Source organism: Arachis hypogaea, chromosome 3 (genome assembly GCF_003086295.3).
Source record: "Arachis hypogaea cultivar Tifrunner chromosome 3, arahy.Tifrunner.gnm2.J5K5, whole genome shotgun sequence".
Lineage (NCBI taxonomy): Eukaryota > Viridiplantae > Streptophyta > Magnoliopsida > Fabales > Fabaceae > Arachis > Arachis hypogaea.
In genome coordinates this window covers 5,412,590-5,435,155 of record NC_092038.1, presented here as the reverse complement: position 1 = coordinate 5,435,155, position 22,566 = coordinate 5,412,590, and the positions used below count along the sequence as shown (strand labels likewise).

General features: G+C 32.5%; 2 protein-coding genes across 6 annotated transcripts; both read right to left on the bottom strand.

The window, feature by feature from the left end:
* Positions 1 to 482: 482 nt before the first annotated feature.
* LOC112789037 (ADP-ribosylation factor GTPase-activating protein AGD4) lies at positions 483 to 10,128 on the bottom strand. 5 transcript variants are annotated; one of them, XR_003196153.3, is made up of 20 exons: positions 9,906 to 10,128; positions 9,053 to 9,129; positions 8,323 to 8,423; positions 8,121 to 8,191; positions 7,420 to 7,482; positions 7,254 to 7,298; positions 6,470 to 6,535; positions 5,700 to 5,747; positions 5,501 to 5,596; positions 5,375 to 5,416; positions 4,969 to 5,184; positions 4,700 to 4,831; positions 3,856 to 4,074; positions 3,457 to 3,543; positions 3,108 to 3,371; positions 2,684 to 2,805; positions 2,499 to 2,572; positions 1,572 to 2,020; positions 1,253 to 1,378; positions 483 to 838 (listed from the first exon to the last, which is right to left on the bottom strand). XR_003196153.3 is itself a non-coding variant. In XM_025830754.3 (20 exons), the coding sequence occupies exons 1-19, from the start codon at positions 9,957 to 9,959 to the stop codon at positions 1,264 to 1,266; spliced, it is 2,346 nt and encodes a 781-aa protein (XP_025686539.1). In that variant the 5' UTR covers positions 9,960 to 10,128; the 3' UTR covers positions 483 to 838; positions 1,253 to 1,263. The 5 variants fall into 5 exon arrangements, 4 of the variants coding, with proteins under 4 accessions (XP_025686539.1, XP_025686541.1, XP_025686540.1 ...); XM_025830754.3 differs by having other exon boundaries at positions 2,499 to 2,577; XM_025830756.3 differs by having other exon boundaries at positions 2,499 to 2,577; positions 8,323 to 8,418; positions 9,906 to 10,110.
* Positions 10,129 to 12,995: 2,867 nt separating this feature from the next.
* On the bottom strand, positions 12,996 to 14,792 carry LOC112789036 (pentatricopeptide repeat-containing protein At1g50270). The gene has a single exon (XM_025830753.2). It carries the CDS (start codon positions 14,790 to 14,792, stop codon positions 12,996 to 12,998), a length of 1,797 nt encoding a protein of 598 aa, XP_025686538.1.
* Between the last annotated feature and the right edge of the window lie 7,774 nt (positions 14,793 to 22,566).

Genomic DNA, 22,566 nt, shown 5'->3' with positions numbered 1-22,566 from the left:
AACAAATTTAATCCCTCACTAAAAAAAAAAAGAACCCAATGCTCTTTAGGATTATTAAAGGTACCAAACCATTGCACATACCTACACTGCCGTACGAATAATAAACCAGTGTATTAAAGTGCTCTTTCGGATGAGAGTAATAAATTGTTCTCCTCAACAATAGAGCTGATGTATAGTTGTATACCGTAGAATACCTGAAGTGCACTTTGGGCCAGAGTATTAAACCAATATACATATAACTTGGACCATCAAAACTCCTACATAGAATTTAATGTGCATTCTCAATCAGCCCATCCCTCGTGAAAGATAAGTTAAAAGTTAACCGTTAGGCGCCAAGACTCTCACTACATCTACACATTAAAACACAACCATTAGGTCATCTAATTTTCACTTTAGGAGTATATTTGTCATTTGCTTGTAGCATGGTTTTTTTGCTTTAACTTTTAGACATTTTCGATATAAAATGTCCACATTTTCAAAAGTAAAAGATAATACACACACGATATAATTCCACATTAATAAACTCCACCAAGCACCTCGAATTTGAGGTGAGGGCAAAACATTAATGGTTTTCCAACGAAGGCATCAAAATGTGCCTTGTTTACACCTGTACACGTGCTTTTCTGATTGAACTTCAAACCGAAAAAATCAATGAATGTAAAGTACACAATAAGATATAGCACATTACTATAATAATTGTCATTTCTCAATTAGGCAGTTTTTGTGTTGTAAAATGGATTTTGGAGTCTCAAAATGCAATCAGCAGAGGTTCGGTTTCGTAAAAGGAAGGAGCTGTTAGTCTCCGAATTCCACACCATATCAAAGTCTTAGCTGCCACCTGCCAGATATTAGAAAAACCGATGGGAAGCCAAAGGTTAAGGGTCAATTCAACACAATTAAATGACTTTTTGAGGCTAATAAACAGGGATCAATAAATTACAATATTCATCTTTTTTCCTGAGAGCGAGATATAGTTATTGGTTCTACGGCCTTCAATGTTATGTTCAGTACTCTTCTAAATAAGAAGTGAACATAAAATAGAGCAACACTTTTTGCAAGTAACTTGAATATATTAAGATTTTCATTAGAGGTGTTCATGGGATGATCAAAAGCATTCTCTATAATAGCAAGAAATATGGGGACTCGGGTGAAATTCAGTTAAGATATAGGCACATAAATAAGACAAACTCATTGTGCTTGATAAACAAAAGATTATCCTCAACATTGTTAAGTGTTAACTCAGTTTATATACCGTTTCCATCTTTACTGGTGTTCAGCAAGCATGATGAATAGTTCTTCGTCGGTTATTGCCCCCATCTCCATTGCTCTTTCAAGTACAGTGAGTCCGCCGGCATCTTTAACTGACGGTCTAGCACCCCTGATTAATTTGCATGTAAGTCTTGAAAGTAGGATAAAGATACTAGCAAGCTTAATACAACTCTTTCTCTCACACGCACACATAAGTATATGTAATTGATGCAAAATAAAACATGAAAAGCTCGGCAGAATAAAAGGAGAATAATGGAAACACGGTAAAACAATGGCTTAAACAAAAAGTATTAGTTTATTACCTTCTCAACAGAAACTTCGCCAGTGAATTTTTTCCACCGGTGATGCAATGGTGCAAGGGTGTTCTACCATGATAGTCTTGCATGTTTACATCAGCAGCAAATTGAAGTAACAACTCAACCATTAGTGCATGTTCAGAATGACATGCTAGATGTAATAATGACCAACCATGGAAACACTTCTGTGTCTCATTAGTCTGTTTAATGCTGAGGCAAGATTCAGAATCCTGCTCATGGCCTTCCAATATAATACATTCTAAGTCCAGGGCTTTAGCATCAGCATGGGAAACCGCATCATCATATTTCGTATTTACTACATTTGAGTTTGAGATTACAATAAGGCGATATACTTCTCGTACATCCATAGCTTGAACCGCTAGCCAGATTCTTACAGAAACTGAAGGATTCCCGGGAACATCCTCTTCTCTGATAATTAATGATTTCTGTACATACTGATTACAAAAAAAAAAAAAAAAAAAAAAAAAAAAAAAAATTATATCAGAATAAAAACTGAAGAAAGCATAGGGTTCCTTATCTAGTACATCAATCCATAACATAATGCCAAGCTGCAAGGGTTCTGATAACAGTATCACTCTTTCGTCTATAATAACTCCCTAACACGTTTGGACATAACTACAACTTAGGATCATTCAAAAGCAATTATAACAGATTCCAAAATGGTAGTGGTTATGGATGTATTATCTATAAATACCTCAATAAAGTCAACAACAATATTTCTTTGAATATTTTTCCTGTGCCTAGAAAACCAATCAGGTCATGCATAAAAAACCTTATAAAACAGACAAATTGTGCCTATCTTACATGGAGAAAATAAAAATTGCATTTTAACACATCAAGCTGCTCCTACTACCATAATCCACATACATAGTCACATGCAGATAAAAAGTGAAATTGAACTGAAATTCTTACCTTTGCCTGTATGTACTTTTCCTTATCTTGGAAGGCATCCATGAAACATGGTTTTGCTGGCCCATTTGATTCACCTACTCTGCAGATAATTGTTCCCAAAAAGAAAGGATCACAAGCTCAACTACTAAATAAATCAACAGATATGTAGCACATAATGTACATTGGTTAATGAGCCAAAATTTTACCTTTCATTACCAAGTAGAAGCATGCCTTCCCATATCGAATTACAATAAGCATTACCCAACTTATCAAATAAATCCAAAATAGTAGGCTCCCATACCTTAACATCTAATGTTATAGATCTCACCTGTGGTTGGCAGATAAAATATAATAAACTTCAGAAAATGGTAACAGTTTGTTAATACCAAAAAAGAAAACAAGTGTCCTTCAGACAGAAAGAGAGATTCTACAAAAATATGTTAGCACTGTAGTGCAATACTGCCATATGACCATCCCAGAGAACTAAGATCAAGAAGTAAAACCTTTAAATCACAAACTAAGGAAAATTAAAGGTAAACTTCAAACAAATTTCACCCAGTTTATAAATTTTTTCTCATTTCCAAGTAGAAGTGAAATAAATGGTTTTCCTTTATATATTAAAGCATGCACCTTCGAGATATGAACTCCAAGATTTCGATGCACTCCAGAGCATTCTATACAGAGTAATATGCCAAGGTTTAAAGATGCCCAGTCCGGATCAGCAGCACTGCATTCAGCACATTTATCATTCCCAGGAATTCCCCTTAAAATCTTAGAGACACTATGGACTTCCTTTGGATATATGTCATCCATCAAATATTTGTCACCATCCTCTGATTGACTAGTTGACGAAGCACCAGTTGCTGAGTTTCTATTTTCTCTATCATAACGAGGCTGCAGAAATTACAATGGAATAGTGTTAAAATCTTATAAGGACATTATACATAGTGCTATGCTTCAAAACGTGCAAATAGATAACCTGTTGAAGAAAGTGAGAATTAAAGAGCGACGTGACAGCCCCGGTAATTTTGTTTACCCAGTCCATCCTATCAGCTTCATTTTCTGCCTGATAGAAACAATATGCAGAGTCAACTAACAAAAAACAATATGGAACTACAATAAACCAGCACACGGCCTCTGATGCAAGATATAGAGAAGAAACTAAACCTAAAACATTCAGTGGTACAACTTTAACAAACAGAATGTCCATAATCCCCACGTTAGGTTCTAAACAAGAAAAAAATTTATCTCACACGAATGAGAGGTAAGTGCAAGAGAAATTTATGTTTTGTTATCACCATGATAAGCTCACACATTATTATAGAGGAATATCTAATGATTCGTTACTTCAAATATAAGAAATAAGTCAATCAGTCACCTGCAGTGTATATGTTTTTGAGGGAGAAATTATACGGAAGCAAAGACGTAGATCTGTATCCTCTGCATCCATCTTTATAGAGGATGTGCACAGATCAATTGAACAACAACCCAAAGCATCCTCATTTTGTGATGATGACCTGTTGTGCCTTGATCGAAATCTACCAAACATGCCACTATTTTGTTCAGGAGGACGATTATAATTATATGACTGAGCACCCTGGGGGACAGATTGGAAGAAAAGAATTAACAGATCATCAAGAGGTCAAAACAAAAATATGAAACAAATATGTATTATTACAACCAGTAATCGAAGTTAGTGAAGTTATTGATGATTTGATGGTAAGATGAAATTGATGTCAAAATTCAGCTGCATTCGGACTAGATATCATATTTTCTTTTAAGGCCAAACTGGTGTCAACTTCAAAATGTTAGGATTATATATATTGCCTTATTAGCTTTGAGCTATATTGTTTGTTTGTCTTCTTTGACTGATGAGAGGAGACAATTTCCACCAAACAATTTGAAGATATACACACACCCACCCTAATTAGAATGAATAGTAATATAAGTGACATGGGTTTGTTTGGTTTGTGTTTTTATTTCCAATTTTCTCTATTTTCAAGATTTTGTGAAGAAAAAAAAAATAAAATCTTGTTTCCAATTTTTATTTCTTATTTTCACTTTTTCTTTACAAAATCTTAAAAATAGAAAACAGTGAAATTGAAAATAAAAAATGAAAACACAAACCAAATGGAATGATATGAAGAAAGGATGAAATAGATTTCAAAATTCAAAGTATCCAGACTAATAGTATAAAATATGTTTTTGAAATAAATAACTACCTTGGGTTTGGGTCCCTTCATGCTGTAATAAAATAAACTCCCCTGGTTATCAAGTACAAAGAACCTCCGTTTCCAATCTCCTCGTGAGCTTGAAGAGCGTTTTAATAGATAGCCCTGTTTAACTGTTTGAACCTAAAACCAAGGGTGAAAAAAAGAATTACAAGTCATAAAATAAAAATAATAAACAAAATAAATGAAGAGGTAACAATGCATATAGCATGTGCAGGAGAACTTTCATATATTTAACCAGAAAAAGGCCATTTACTTGCCTCCCCTTTGGCCGCAGGCTGCATCCCTCCTTCAAAGCCTTTGTAAGTGTTCAAACCTACAACATGTGTGCCATCAGCACCTGGCAAGGGTTCCGTGTTGTTAGAAGCTCGTGTGCTTTCCAACTCGGCCTGTGTTCTGTATTCTTGGATTCGTTTTGCAAGCTTATCTTGTTCAATATTAGCCAGTTCTTTAGATTGTTGTGCACATGTTAACACCTATGTTCAAGACAAAATATAAGATTGTGTGAAATTTCATGGTGCAATCGGGTTTTAATCACTGAAATTACAAAAGCAAATATTGAAGAGATTATTTCAAAGTTAATCAAATTTTGCAAATAGATGTGGAGTGTAAATCGCATTTTCAATGAAAGGCTTTTTGGACAATGAAACAAAACTCCATTTGTACCTGGTGAATATACGGTTCCATTTGGCTCAATAACTCATAGCCCTAAAGTATAAGACAACTTGTCAAATACAAAAGGAAAAGAAACTGAAAGTTTACAAATGAAAAATTAGCAACCAAATAACAGACCAGCTTAAAGTATCTTAGATGAGCATCCATGATCGCACTAATGGACTCCAAGAACTCATACTTCTTTTTCACTTCGATATTCATGAGAGAGTGTACCTGCACTCCTTAAAACCCAATAACCAGGTTCATAATATGAAAAAGATTGTAGAGATGCCAACAAATAACAAAGACAAAAGATACATAATTGTACAAGACATACTAGATTGAAGCGACTTTTTTCAAATGCTGACTTCGAATTTTGTAGATCCTGTCATGAACCAGAACAGCGATATAATTGATTAACTAATTTCACTCGGTCAGTAGGACTATGCCAAATATAACAATAAAAGTGTATAATTAGTAACCATGTGAGCAAATATGCAGAGTCATCTGTGAATCAAGCCAAAATTTCAGATCTAGCAGCAATACATATTTCCAAATGACACATGGTCATATAAGCAATACACCCCAACACTTAAAAATGAAGTTCGGGCCTCCTTCAAATTACAACAGATCAACCCTTTTAGATTCAGATGAATATAGATATCAGCGTGTGCCAGTATCAACCTGACTGATATTACAGACTAATATTGCCCTTTTCATGGTACACCAGCTATATGTTTAACACAATATATAACTAACATCACTTTTTTAGGTTGTCACGTCTGAAATAATCACTTATTGAAGAAAGAACAATGAACTATCCAAGAATAAGTTTAAACAATTTGGGCAGAGATGAGAAAATAAAAGTGATAACTTTATCAACATTTTGCCACAAAACACAACTAAAGTTTCGATCAGATAAGAAACACTTACATATACTCATTACGATGACTATAATAAATTTTAGATTTATACAGAAAGTGATGAAATACATTCTACACCAGTTATCAATGTACACTCTGGCCGGAAACTTTAGTATGCATGCACGGAATTTGAAGAAAAAGCAACTTTTCACAATCTAATCATTTATAAATTGATAAGGCAAACCTCTTCTAATTCAGCAACAACGTCTTCCGGCGTATTTTTCTTCAAAGATACAAATTTTTCTCGTGACTGAAAATTGAAGAGATACATGAGTACCTTTAGAAATAGAAACCAATCAATAGCAACTGTGAACAAATGACTTCAAATATGGTCCAAATAGGCTTAACCATAGGAAGGATTACAAGCATATGTGCAACACTCTTCCGAGGAATTCTAAAAGCTAAAATATAACCAAAAGAAGTCAACTAAAACAAGAAGAAAGGGGTGAAATAAAAAAGATAAAGTAGACATCACATGAAGAATATTCAGGTAGCGAGAATGGAAAATGATTATCAGCTTGACAGTGTGGATTACAAGCACTGAAATGGAAGAATATATATTGCAGGGACAATCAAAACATTGACTTATCAACATAGATATGATTCACTGAAATTACTAACTCTGGCCTTTTCTCAGATTCTAAAATTAGTGGTTTATAACTTCAATTTATATAGAGCTAAAAAAGCTGCTCTTTTCAGTTTCCACAACAAAGCTGAAAACAGATTTTTTTTTAGGCTCTAGTTATATATATACTGTAATTCTATAAGAGTGTGTGTGTGTGTTGGGGGGGGGGGGGGCACGAGAGAGAGAGAGAGAGAGAGAGAGATGATTTTTTTAATTCTAAAACAAAAAGGAAAAAAAATTGGCTAGAAAAAGGTGACAAGAACATACTGTATATTTTGATATATAAACAATGTGACAAATAAAGTCATCAATTTGATAAAAGATAATTTCATTTTCTAGATACCTGATCGTAAGAATGCATAGCTTTGTCAAAACGTTTCCGAGAATCCTGACAGCCAACAAAGGATAATTTAAACAAAAGTATACAGCATCCATATTATTAAGGAGAAAAAGAATAAAACATAGAAGCAAACATTCATGCTTGAGACAAAAAGGTATTAAAAAAAAACCTTTGCCTCTTGCAAATCAACATTCATAAACTCCGCGAGCCGGTCAATCATCACATGTTCAACCTATACAAGAAATCTGTCAAATAATTACCAAACAAAAAATCGATATCAATTGTCAACAAAAAGGGAAGATTGGAAAACGGCTTTGGATCTCGCAATATTCAAGAAAAAGTATACTTAAACAAAGAATGAATTCTCAAATCTCTACTTTAATTTATTTTTCAAACAAAACACTCCTTGAACCTTCAAAACATTTTGTCTCTGTGTAAACATTTAAGTTTCATTTATTTTCCAAATTTTTAGAGGAATTTTCATTTATTTTTTTATATCTTCAAGTGAGGCCTGCTTTTGGCACGACGCATCTCACACAAAACAAAGCAACATAACCATTTTACTATTACTACATTCAGGAAAAATATATATATATAATCCACACAATTTCCATAAAGATCTTTGCATACCATCAGTAAATGGGTACTTCACTAGAACAAACCAACTTATCATCCTGTCACACTTACTATGATTAAATGTGTATGGCAAGTTTTTGCTTTGATATTTAAAAGATGACACACACACGGGAAAAAAGATCTAAGCTAGTAAATAAAAGACCAGAGACCGTTGCATTCATGTAGCACAAGGGAAGTTTTGATCGCTACATGAAACCTCAAGAAAAAGGTGCAGCATTATGTTCAATGGCTTACCTGCGAACGAAGAAGCTCTTTAAAAGTAGCTAGCTCACGTAATGTAGTAACAAATCTAGATATGACCGGTCCTGGAAAAGAGATAACAGAGAAAGCAAATAGATTCTGTAATACTTACAGCTACAAAAATATAGCACTTACATAAAATACAGAACAAGAACCTTTAAAACAGAATATATGTAAAATCATGACTTTTAACAACCTCCAATTGACACACTAACAGGGTCATCCAGGCCACCGCCAAATATTTCTAATGAATCAGCAAAGCCAATTTCTCCATTATATGCTTCCCCCAAAGCTGTCCTGAGGAGATACAGATAAAAAATCAACTACTTTCTAATTTGCAATTCCAAAATAGTCTGATGGGCTAAACCACGTATTTTAGATACCATAATCATTCAGTAGTAAGCTTTCACTTGGAAGACCATACAACAAGTCATTATTCTGAACGATCTAGCAGTTTACTAAATTAAGCTACATAAAAGACTTAAAATCAAAAGCCAAGTTAAATTTTCTTAAAATCGATGTCACTATAGATAAACAGAGTTGATACATCATCAACCAAATTTACAATTACAAAATCCATATTACATATATGCATACTTATTCACAAAGAGATGAGCAAGGATACCTGAGAGTAGGATAAGAAATTTGCTCAAAAAGAATTGTTAAAATAAAACACCAAGATTATACACCCACAAATGCAACAAAAACATTTAATTTTTTTGCATATGATTGATAGAAATTCACTTGAAACAATCATGAGCAGAGGAGAAAAAGATCCTATTTCTTCTTTATATGCAAAAAAAAAAAAGCACTCATGTATAAAGTTATAGCTTTGAAATCTCGGGCAGACTGTTTTTGCATAACAATGGTAATGATTGATTTAAAAAAATAGTAGATCCAATATAGGAATACCATAAAAAACTTACATAAACTTCTTACATCCTTTGAACAACTTCTGGCACCGATCCTTTAACTCATCAGCATTTGCTTCAAGAGACAATACCTGTCCACGAAGAAAACTAAATTATTGGCAAGGAATCATCTTTCATTCTTTCTACTTCCAGTACATGACTATTAATCTTTCTAAAGGATCCATGAATCAAAGAATCTTGATCAACATTGATACATGAGAACAAGTGCACATACTTCTTTAGGGGAGAAACAGACAATTTACCCTCACATGAATTGAAGAGAAGGCAAGTTCTTTTTCTTTTTTCTTTAAAAAAAATATAAATTAAAAAAAATAAATAAATAATGAATCTTTATTTATTTCTACTAATAAAAGCCAATCAATCCCATTGCCTACTAAGACATAGCTGACACCATAAAGCAGACAAGAGTCATCCATCCTTACATAAATTAACTCCATTAATCCTCATTTGCTTACTCATTCCAAATCAAGGAAAAAACTACAGAAATTAAAAAAGAAATTTTCAAAATTAGCAGAGCAAGCAAACCTAATGCTCATCCCAAAGGACCTAAACTAAATCCTCATTCCACAATCTTCCACAAACCACAACACCTAATTCAATCCTAAACTAACTAACCATTCAAGATTCCAGCTCATATCGTTGTGGTTCACTATGAAACAGTATCTCAGAGGACAAATCGAAACACTACAACATGCCTTCAAATCATAGCATACAAAGATTTTCACAACAGTGAAAATGAAAACAAATCTGAAATGAAGCTGGATGCAACTAACGCAATTGGATTGCGAGAAAGTGAAAAAAGGACTTGAATGGAAGCTGGATGCAGGTAAAGGTAGTAATAGTTTACCTGCTTCTGGAACATTGGAGAATCATCGAGCTTGACGAACGCCGAAGCCATCATTGATGGTGTTCGTTTTTGAGTTGCGTTTTGCGGTGTTCGTGTTCGTTGTGTTTCGATGTATGTGGCTTAGTTAGATCGCATCATAACATTAACATAACATAATAACACCATCTTATGCCACACTGTTTTTTTTTTTTTTTCCTTCCCCATCATACCAACATGATTCAATGATTCATTATCACATCACATGCTTCTCTATCAATTGACCATTTTGTCCCGCCGTAAACTTAAACCCTCGCTTCTTAGTTCTTACCACGTGGTCTTTTTCCACACCCCTGTAAAGTGTAAACTAATTACAGAAATAACAAGTTATATCTTTCTTTTTTATGATATAAAAAATAGATTTTTCATTATTTTTTATATTTTATTAGTTATTTTTAATATTAAAAATGAAAAGTGCACAAAAAATATACAAATATGCAGTGGCGGAGTTTAGTTTAGACAATGACTTTTTATAAAAAAATTAATAGTACTTTTTTAAAAGATAAAAAATAGTTCAATTGGCTTAAATACTTTACTATAACTTAAAGTACCCAATAAGTTCAATAAGTAATATTCTCTCTATCTTTAAGTTCAAATATAAAAAATTAGATATTTTTTATTTATTTAATTTAATACTATTTTATATTTTACTATTTATTTAATTTAATTTTTTATATGATAAAAAATAATAGAATATTCAATAAATATTAATATTATTGTATTTGTATAAATTGATAAAAAAGTTCAATAAATATTATAAATTTTAATATTTGTCCTTCTAACTTCTTCTTTACATATTCTACAGGATATATATTCAAATTTTTATATAAAATAATAATAAAAAATCAAAGAATTTATACATTTTTTAAGAGGAAGGCTAATATTTAAGAAGAAGAACATATAACTTTTACAATATCAATACCTGTAGATAGTTCTTCTACTTTAATGAATCACTAAAAAAGTGAGATATAACCTTCAAAAGTTCAAAAAGGTATATCTGATGAGTTTGACCTTAATTTTTTGGAACGAGAATATTATCTAAACTAGAGATATGAGATTAGACGAGCTTATCTTAAATGGGTCCATAACTAAAGTATTTTGACAATTATCTTCTATCTGACCCCCAAAATTTTATTTCAAGTTCCGCCACTGCAAATATGGTATATATAACATTCTTTATTTTAAATAGAGAAGAAACGTTAATCGGATTTAGCAGAAAAAAATTGCTTCTTTTTAGTGAAACTATTTATTATTATATCAATCTAATTAAGGAGCCTTTTTATAAATTATAAACAATTCAAACATTTTTTTTAAGAAAGAAAAATAAAGTTAGCTAAATGTTTGTAAGAAAAAAAAAAACCTTTTTTCTAAAACTTTTTCCTTATTATATAGTGTTAGCACTTGGAATTTGTTTATCTAGTTGATTATTCATCTATATGTGTTCCGAAAATACACAAAATCCTCTTATAGTTAGTTATCTCAAGAGCTGTAATAAATTTCATTGCACTTTTATATTTAATGATTTTATTATGGAAAAAAAAATGTGTGTTATAGTTATAGTTATAAATTTTAATTATACTATACTATAATATTAGTATATAAATCAACAAAAAGAAAAATGTTCTCTAAATAGATAATAATGGCTAATTATATAAGTGTAACTACCATTTTTCGTGGCTAACGAACTATAGCTCAAATGACATAATATTTCCATACTTATTTAGAGTTTACGGATTCAAGTTTTTCTATTTTTGAAAAAAAAAACTACCATTTCTCGTGGTATATGATTGCATTTTTCTTTTTCAACCCGTATCATGAATACCTGAACTAAGCATTCACTACTACTCATTGTAGGTATGATTACATTTTCTGATACAATGAGTGTATATACTTATACCGAGTTAAATCCGTCATTTTCATTGGTTATGTGATACGCATCTTCTCTTGGCCTTAGCCTAATAAGAAAATCTATATTTTATAGTGGCTAGAAGCTTAGCGCTTAATTTAACAAACCAAAAATGACAGCGCACTTGAATTATTTAACTAATTTATGAAAAAGCATGAAAGCAAATGAATATTGAATAATCTGTTTTTTTCCAACCAAATCCGGGACCAACATTGATTGCCTCATATCACAGCTATCTTTGTAATAGTGATATTTCCGTTTTCTAATCCTATCTTCTGAAAATAATCAAATATAAGTCTATCACACTGACTATATTTAACTAAGTGTGGTTTGTAATTTGGCCATTAACTGTGTTTCATTGGTTAAAACTTCTCATTCCACCTTTCATTAAGGACTTTTGTTGAAACTATCATCAAATTATATATCAGTTTAATCAAATATTTAACTCAATCATAAATCATTTTTGTTCAAAAGTCAAAACAAGTACATGCATTGGAGATCATATAATCCCATTTGGTAATATCTTTTCTTCAACTCATCGTTATCAAAATCGAATCGATAATTAATCTATCAAAATATAAATTATTGAATTACCGATTCACTTATTAAAATACTAACTAAATTGGTTAATCCAGTATAATTAAACAATTATATAAAAAAATTTTATTATAAATATTTTTATTTTTTAATAAAAATAATTATTATTTTCAAATTTTAATACTTATTAATTAGTTTATTAGTTTATATTTATTATATTATTATATACTATAAGTATTTATTAAAAGAATAATTATTATTGCAAAGCACTAAAGCGTTGTAGGTTCACCCGCATATGCGACAAGAATACTTCGGTTAGGTCGATATTTACTAAATTTGACCGATTCTTTTCGGTGCTTAACTTGAAATAGTTCTATTATTGGACCGAAGATTTAAGATCCAACTCATCGATATTTCGATCGAATCGATCAATGGGATTCGAATTTGATAACTATACTTCCACTGATAGATTATGAGAAAACAATTAGAAAAATTACGTAGTCAACACTTTTTCTTTGTTTTTGCTTCACATTTAAACCAACACTAGCCACTTCTCCCATTTTTACCTAGCACAGCCCAAAACAAATCCGTTGCTCTAACCAACCATGTCTTTAAGATTCAAGTAGGCTAAAATCTTCACACACTCGAACCAGTTTCAGTTGCAACACTAAGTTATCCAACATCGAATACACATGAGATGATTCGTTATGTGAATGATCAAACGCTTTAAACTCATGAATCAAACCATTCACTTCTATCCAACTGCACCCTGGAGTTTTCTCTACCTTTGTTCCTTTCATGAGCTTCCTCATAAGTGCAGCCCCTTCCCAGTTTTGACACATTGAATACAAGTTTGCCAGAAGTGCATATCTTCCACTATGGTTCGGCTGCAAATTTATCAAAGACTTACCCATAATTTCACCCATCTCATAATCCTTGTGGATCATGCAGGCACCAAATAAAGCTCCCAAAACACCAGGACCAGGCTTCATTGGCATGTTATCAATTATGTGCTTTGCATCTTCTAAGTACCCTGCGCGACCAAGCAGATCAACCATGCAACCATAATGGTCCATTTTCGGCTTCAAATGATACACTTTGATCATCAACTCGAATAACTTTTTCCCTTCCTCTACAAAACCGCCATGAGAACATGCAGCAAGGACACCAATGAAGGTAACTTCATTAGGATGAATGCCACTCGTCAACATGTGCGAGAAGAGCTCCAACGCTTTTGAGGCTTCCCCGTTAACAGCCATCCCATTAATCATTGCTGTCCAAGTGAAGACATTCTTAACTTGCAACTTTTCGAATATCCTCAAAGCCTCATCTATGCATCCACATTTTGCATACATATCCACCAATGCCGTCCCAATTGCTGAATTCAAATTTGCCTTAGTACTACTCTCTATGTACTGATGAACCAACTTTCCGTGATCCAATGCTCCTATGTGAGCACAAGCACTAAGAACACTCGTTAGCGTGAATTCATTAGGCACAATATCATCCCAAACCTTGTCCCAAAATACTCGAACCGCGTCTTTGAACCTGTTACAATGCACATAACCAGCTATAAGCACAGTCCAAGATACTACATTTCTATAAGGATATTCATCAAATACTTTGCATGCATCACCACAAAGATCGCACTTGAAATACATATCCACAAGGGCGCTGCAAACATGAGCATCTAAACACACTCTCCCTGCTACAACATAGAATCCATGAACCCACTTTCCAAACGAAGCATTACCTGCCAACGACGCAGCACGAAGAATGGCAACAACAGTGACCCCATCAACTCCAATCCCCAAAGATCTCATCTTCATAAAACACTCTAGTGCCTCCCGAGGACACTGATTCTTCACATACCCATTGATTAACGCAGTCCAAGCAACAACGTCCCTACTGGAACTTTCATCAAACACCTTGCGTGCACTCTCAAGAAACCCAGAATTCGCAAACGCCGAAACAAGACCGTTACAAACGAATTGATCAAGGTTGAAGCCAAATTTGATAACTTGAGCAAAAAGCATAGATGGGTCTTGACGAAAAATATTGGGGCTAGAGAAAACCTTGAGGAGCAAAGGGAAGGTGTGTTTGTCCGGAACGACGCCGTTTGATCGCAATGAGGAGTAGCAGAGAAAGGTGGTTTGAGGGAGGTGGGAGAAGGTTGCAATCATTTTGTTGAGGAGGCGAGTGGTGGGAGCATGGAGGATGGTGTTGAAGGGAAGGGCAAGATGGGAATTTTGACATTGGAGATGAAAGAGGTTGCAGAGGAAGATTGTGTCTTGTGAGAGAGAAGAAGTGAGGATGATGGATTGAACCTGCTTCGATTGTTGTAAGGTTTGGTGTGTGTTTAGAAGGGACACAACTCTGTTGCGTAATGAAGCTATGTTTAACAACATTGTTGGATTCCTACGACAATAAATAACCTAGTACTAGATTCGGCTTTTATTTATCCTTTAGATTTTTTTTTACATGACATCTATCTTATTTGTATTTCCTTTTTGTTGATTTTCTTAAAATTTTCATCTCGTTTGTAATGTTTTGGTCGTCTTCGTGATCTTTAAATAATTGTAATATAATATAATTTGAAGAAGAAAATAAGATAATATAGTATTGGAAAAGTACGAGCCAATAGAATATTTGTACAATGTGTACAATAGAGGTTTAAGAAATATTAGAGATATAACTATCCGTGTTACCTTTTTTTCATCTCAAAATCAGTTTAAGCTTTTGGGAAGATGTTTATTATTCCTAGTACTTAAATGGTTATTCTAGATAATATGGGTAATGTTCATTTTGTAACTCAATAGTTTATTATACAAATAGTCCATTAACTCCCTAACAGGATTCGTTAGTATTAAGAATTTAATTTCGATGATATATTGTTAATATAAAATCTTTTACCAAATTATTTAATTACGCCAATTTTTTTAGACAATTATTCATATAGATATTTGAAATATAATAATTATTATTAATATATAATTGAATGTATGTACAACATTTTTTATATTTTATATCAAAATTAAATTATTAATAATATTCATTAAAATTTATCATTTTATATAAAGTTAATTTGGTCTATTTATATAACTTTTTAAATATTATTAAGAATTTTGGTGTTCTTGTTGGTATGTTTATGTTTTATTTTAGTATAATGAGAAAAAAATGAATATTATACTAAAATATGAGAAGAAAAATATATTAATTAGGAGAAAATGTGTATATTGCATACAATTACTTTTATATAAAATTAATATTTAAATATTATTAAATAATTTAATAAATTTAACTAAATTATTATTTAATAATTTTTAATTATTAATTTTACATAAATGTACAACCACGCGTGAGCCTTTGCCTATTAATTAACATAGGTTTAGAAAATTATCTAAGATATGCAATAGTATAGATTTGATATGAGTTAAAAAGACAAAATGAAACATAATTTTTCATAAATTAACGTAGAAATTAAAAAATCATAAAAAAAAATACTTTGAACCAAACAAACCACCCCAACTCTCCTTTCTTGTCAAACATGCTATAAAATTTAATTTTTAAAGTATATCTTTTTAGTTTGAGACTTTAATTGAAGTGACAAATTAAAATAATTTAAAAAAAAATTTTGAGAAATGTTAAAATAATACTTCATTTTTTTATTTGTAAAAAATACACTTTTTTCTCTTATAATTTAAAAAAATCTTCTCTTTAATCTATTTTAAATTTTTTGTGTTAACTAACATTAATTTTATCTATTTAAAAAAATTATTTTTAAAAAAATAATCTTTAATAAAAAATTTATTTTTTGTGATCAAATTTTATTTATCAAAATACCTTTAACAAATTATTTTTTATTAATTAAATTGTATTTTTTTAAAATATTTTTTAAAAAAATTAATAATTAAATTATTTTTTTCTAAAATATCCTTCAATCATTTTTTAATTATTAAAGAACTTATTTTGTAAAGATGTGAAGGAATGAGATGTTAATATTTTAAATTTAGGATTTGTCTATTTCAATTTATTTTTAAGTTTTGATAAAGCTGTTAATAATTTTTAATAGTTCTATGAAATAAATTATTTATTAATATTAATTATTATATATATTAACAGAGGTAAGATTTTTTAATTTAATATTAAAATAATATACATTGATATCAAAAAATTAATAGTAAAGTACAAAATAATTGTTAACAAAAATTTTGGTAAAATCACAATTTAATAACTAAAAAATTATTGAAGGATATCTTAGAAAAAAATAATTTAATCATTAAAAAATTTTTAAGACAATATTTTAGTAAAAATGCAATTTAATCGATAGAAAAAAATTTATTAAAGAGTATTTTAGTAAATAAAATTTAATCACAAAAAAATAAAATTTTTACTAAAAGATATTTTTGTAAAAAATAATTTATTTTTTCTCAAAAAATGGATAAAGTTAACATTAGTTAATACAACAAATTTAAAATAGATTAAAGAGGAGATTTTTTTAAAGTCATAAGGGAAGGGAGTGTATATTTTACAAATAGAGAGGAGGAGAGTGTCATTTTAGTATCTCTCAATAGAGGAGAGTGAAATTTTTGCTATTTTTTAATATGTTGTATTTGAGGTCGATACAAAGTTGGTGTAGTGAGTCAATATATGTGAATTTGAGCGTATACCCATTTAGGACATGAGCTCTATATGAGAGTTTAGTTAATGCATTGTTACATGTACAAAGTAAAATTTGAATATTCAAATACTTATTTAAGTAAACAAGTGAACTAATTACTCGAACAACCAAAGTTAGTTAAGTATTTATAATTTTTTTAGACATATAGTTAAGTATTTATAATTTCTTTAGACATAGACTTGCATTGTGTATGTAATAGAAATTGTTTTGTTCAATCTACTTTCTTCATTTCATAAACCACACATATATACAACTGATATTCTCATACAACATCAAAATTTTTCTAAAATATAGAGACTAATTATAAAATAAACAATAGAAATCTTCCTAAATTATATACAAATTGATACGATCTATATTTATTTATATTTCCAAATTATAACTCAGTTATTGATTGATATTTTCTATATTTGGTAAGCTTTCTGTTATTTTTTTTCCCTCAAGTTAGAGCATGTAAGTCATGAATGCCCAACTTGACCAAGATTGTTGTAAATTTGTGTTGGGATATATGATGGAAGAAGACGTTACTGCACAATTTCATCTCGAATAAGGTGGCAGTAGACCTCAATGTACTTCGTGCGTTCGTGAAAGACTAAATTTTTAGCGATGTACAGGGTTGCTTGACTATCACAATACAGGCAAATGGGGGCAGGATAAGGTACGAATAAATCAGAAAGAATATCCTTAATCCACTTCAGTTCGCAGGTCACCATAGCCATTGAACGATACTCAGCTTCAGGCTTCAGCAGAGGAGGCATAGATTGTCTGTTGTTTCTGAGTTTTTCATGAAATGGGAGAGTTGCCAAGTTGAACAAACCACCCTGTGAGAGACTTGCGAGTTAGAAAATAACTCGCCCAATCGGAATCATACCATCCATACAAGTATAAATCATTGTTCTGTGGGAGTAGAATACCTTGGCCAGGATGGCTCTTTAAATAATGAACAACTCTCAAAGCAGCTTACTAGTGTTCTATGCGAGAAGTTTGCATAAATTGAGACAAAATATTCACATTGTAAGCTAAACCAAGTCTAGTAAAACATAAATAAATCAACCTTCCAACAATTCGGTGATAGGTACTAGGATCAGAAATTATAGGACCAGTAGCTTATGCCAACCGATGATTTTCATCACACGGTGTAGTGGCCGGCTTAGCACCTAACATCCCCGCTTCAGTGATGATGTCTAAAGCATATTTTCTCTGACACAAGAAAATGTGAATGAGAGACCAAGTAACCTCAACCCCCAAGAAATACTTTAGCCAGTCGAGATTTTTCATGTGAAAGCACTGGTACAAATATTGTTTAAAAATATGAATTGCAGCACCATTATTTCATGCAACATACACTAGCACAACCAGTTATACACCAGAGTGACAAAGACTAAATAGGGAATAATCCTTTTGAGATTGATGAAAACCATATCGAATAAAAGTAGGAGACAGTTTCGCAAACCAATAATGAGGAGCTTGCTTTAGCCCATACTAATATTTTTGGAGCTTACAGACGACACCTTATTGAGACACTTAAAAACTAGGAGGAAGCTTCATGTAAACAACAATATCAAGGTCTTCATGTAGAAAAGCATTGTGGACATCCATCTGGTGTAGTTTTTAGTTCTAAGCTGCTGCTGCTACTGTAAGAGTCGTTCGAATGGTGACGATTTTCTCAACCGAGAGAAAGTTTCATTGTAATCCAATCCTTCCACCTGATTATTTTCCAAAATGACTAGTCTTGCTTTGAACCGTTCGATTGTCCCATTAGCATTATATTTTTTTTATATCCACTACAACCAAGTGCCTTCTTTCCTGGAGGGAGAGTAGTGAGCGTCCACGTATTATTGGTCTCAAGAGCATGAATTTTGTGAGATATAGCTTCTCGCCGTTCCTCATCTCTCACTGCTTGAGAGAAAAATAGAGGCTCCTATTCTGTTTGGGGAGCAGCAAGGAAAACATGGTATTGTGGTAAAAAATAATTACAATTGACAAAATTTTGTACAGGATTGGACACACCTGAGGATTTTGATGGAGAGGAAGACTGGATGGTTGGGCTCATTTGGATTGTGGTAGCGGTCACGAAATTGCGAAGACGAATAGAGGATGCTTTCACACGATGGCCGCAATCGAGTGAAGCTTCCACTGTTGGTGGCAAATCAGTGGAGGGGGAATCCACGGATGGTGGTTCGGCAAATGGCGCTGAGTCATCTGAGTTATCTGGTCTTGGGTCCAAGGCAGTGGCAGCATGGTTGCCAGTTTCAGCCTCGAGTGCATGACCCCCTGTCATTAGTAGAGTCTGCGATTGTGTGAGACTCTCCCATGCATTCATTTTGGTTAGATGACTGGGGCGCAGGTATTGAAACTGTGGCCTATGAAAAATGTCTCCAAATAATTCTTCGATCATAGGGGCCCGCGTAAGTGCTGTTCTAGGAGCATTGGTTTGGGATTGTTTGAAGGAAAATATATGCTTAACAAAACGAACATCACATGACACAAAAAATAATTTGTTTTCCAAGTCAAACAAGTTCCATCCTTTTTGTCCAAATGGATACCCAACAAACACATTTTCGACTTCGACTTTTTAAATTTTTCCTTTTGTCAGTTTTGATTGTGAACGTAACAGAGGGAGCCAAAGATTTTCAAATGCTCATAGTGACGCTGAGACGTCCCTTGGGTCACCAATCTTGGCAAGGTTAACAACCCCACTATGGTGACATAGTTTAGATTCACCAATCTTAGCAAGATTAGCGATCCCACTATGGTGAAAATAGCCATAAAACCACCTTGGTTGGCCAAGCCAAGGATGCACCTCTTACTCTCAAAGAGCCTAGAGAAAAATAAGCACACTGTTTATTTCATATTCAAATTAACTTCAACTCTTTTTCATAAATAAAATGTACATGAGTTATTTATACTAGTGGGAGAAGGAAAAGCCTTCATAACTTGGACGATGTGGGACTAATACATAACACAGTTTACTATTCTAAACAATATGAGACTTGTATTTTCTTATTATAATTAACTAATATAAATAACCTACTAACTCTGCTTGCTCCCGCATCACATAGCTTGGAGCTTTTCCACTCTTCCATTTTGTTGTGGGGTGCCAATGCAAGAAATTTGGTGAACAATTCCTTATTGAAGAAAATATTATTTTAAACAGGCTTGTTGTACTGTCGATCAACTAAGATTTTTTTTTCAAAGTAACTGAAATTTCTGTCTTTTCTTTTAACAAATATATCTAGACCGTACGTGAACAATCATCCACAATAATTAAGAAATATGATGCTTTACATGAAGAAGGGGTTCTATAAAGTCCCCAAAAATCACAATGAATTAAATAAAAAATATTTGATGCATGATACTTACTCAAAGGAAATTTGTTTCTTGTTTGCTTGGATTTTTCCTAAATTTCACAAATTTTGTTCACCTCATTACTGGTATATTTCTCATTTAAAACAGAAAGCATTTGCACAATTTTAAAAGTTGGATGTCCTAATATCTTATGCCAAATATCGAATTGATTCTCTGTTTTGATGTGACAAGCTTGAGTCTTGTGTGTGTCATGATACTAATAAAACCCATCTTTCCATTCACCTGCTCTAATCAACATCCTGAAAGTGCGGTATTGCATAACACAAACTTTGTCAGTGAAATTCATGACACATTTTTTCTCATCTATTAATTGAGAGATTGAGATCATATTGCATTTTAATTCGGGCACATAAAGAACATTTTTTAACCCACGCCCTCCATCAAGGATCACTGTTCTTGGCTTGCATGCTACCACCTATTCACCATCAGATAACCCCACTAGGCACTTGCGTATAATTTTTCTTTCCCATAAATTTTTTAAGGTTCTAGTCATGTGGTTGGATGCATCACTATCAATGATTCACAAATTAAACATTCTCTTACCGGTCATTTTTTCAGAATCATCAGGTTTTTGCTTGCCAATCATATCTAGTATCACTTTCGGTTGTTCATTAGTTAAACCTACTTTCTCAAGTTTATTCGCGTCTACATCATTGGCCTGACTTCCACTAACATACATCACATTTGCCCGTGCTTGATCTCCACAGTTTTGAGCCCCTTGACGCCATGAACTTTTTCCATTGCTCTTTCCTTTATATTTGGATCGGTTGCCCCACCATTCCGGATATCCCGCAATTTGAAAGCATTATTTCACATCATAGTCATTCTTTTTACATATCGAGTAAGTCACCGACTTTTCTCCATAGTATCCACGTCATCTCGCCTTACTTCCTATTTGTATTACAAGGCCCACAACCATCCCTCATTCTTCTGTTGACTTCGTGATTGTTCTCACTCTCTCCTCCTAAATCGGCATCGTGTAGACATGGCTCAATGAGGGCAAGGGATCTGCTGCCCAAATATTTGACCTTACCATGTCATAGCTTGTATCATCCAGTCCCATCAGCAGATGATGAACCTTCTCTTTCTCTTTCGTTTCTCAAGTTCACTCCTAATTCCGCACTTCCAACCGCCACAAGTACAAGTGAACATTTGTTCACAATTTGCTAGTTCATCCCATAGAACTTTCAATTTTTCAAAATGGATTGTCATGTTCATACCATCCTGCTTGCATCTTGACAAATTAGCCTTTAGTTGCTAGATCCACAGGCCATTCACCACAGAAAACCGTTCCTTGATGTCTTCCCACACTTCATGTGCGGTTTCTACATATGCCACAGTCAATCGCAGGCTTGGTTTGATTGTATTCAAGATCCAAGATACGATCATGGACTGCACTGTCCATCAGTCCTCTAGTTAGGTTGGGATTGTCACTCGCACTGAGATCATATGGCGAGTAAGTCTTCTTGGTCCCTTCTTCTGAGATTTTTTATTTTTCTCCAATATTCTTCTCTGGTTTTACAATTGATGCCATGGTTTTACAAGCTGCCCTTTGTTCTTTTTTTTTCTCGGATATCAGAATACGTACCCTGATATTATAATAGAAATTGTTCTGTCCAATCTACTTTTTTTATTTTATAAACCACACATATATACAAGTATACAACTGATATTCTCATATAGCAGCAAAATTTTCTTAAAATATTGAGATTAATTATAAACTAAACAATAGAAATTCTTCTAAATTATATACAAATTGATACTATCTGTATTTACTTATATTTTCAAATTACAACTCAGATTGATATTTTCTATATTTGCCTAAATTTTTCCTTATTTTTTATATTTGGGTAAGTTTTTTGATATTAGTATGTGACTTTTTTGGGCTATATTCCAATTTCTCCTCTTTCTTTTGCATTGAGAACCAGGTAGGGGCAGCCTTAATAGTTTTCGAGATGGTGGATTTAAGCCAACTTTCGTGGTATGTTGATTAAAAGAAAACTAGAAGAAAAACATGTTTGGTTGGCCTATTTGGGCCTACAAGGCTTGTATTGTAATTATTTCAAGAGAAAAAGAAATCATGAAAAACAAAGAAATATATTTGCAAAAAGCAACACTATGTTTTTCTTGAT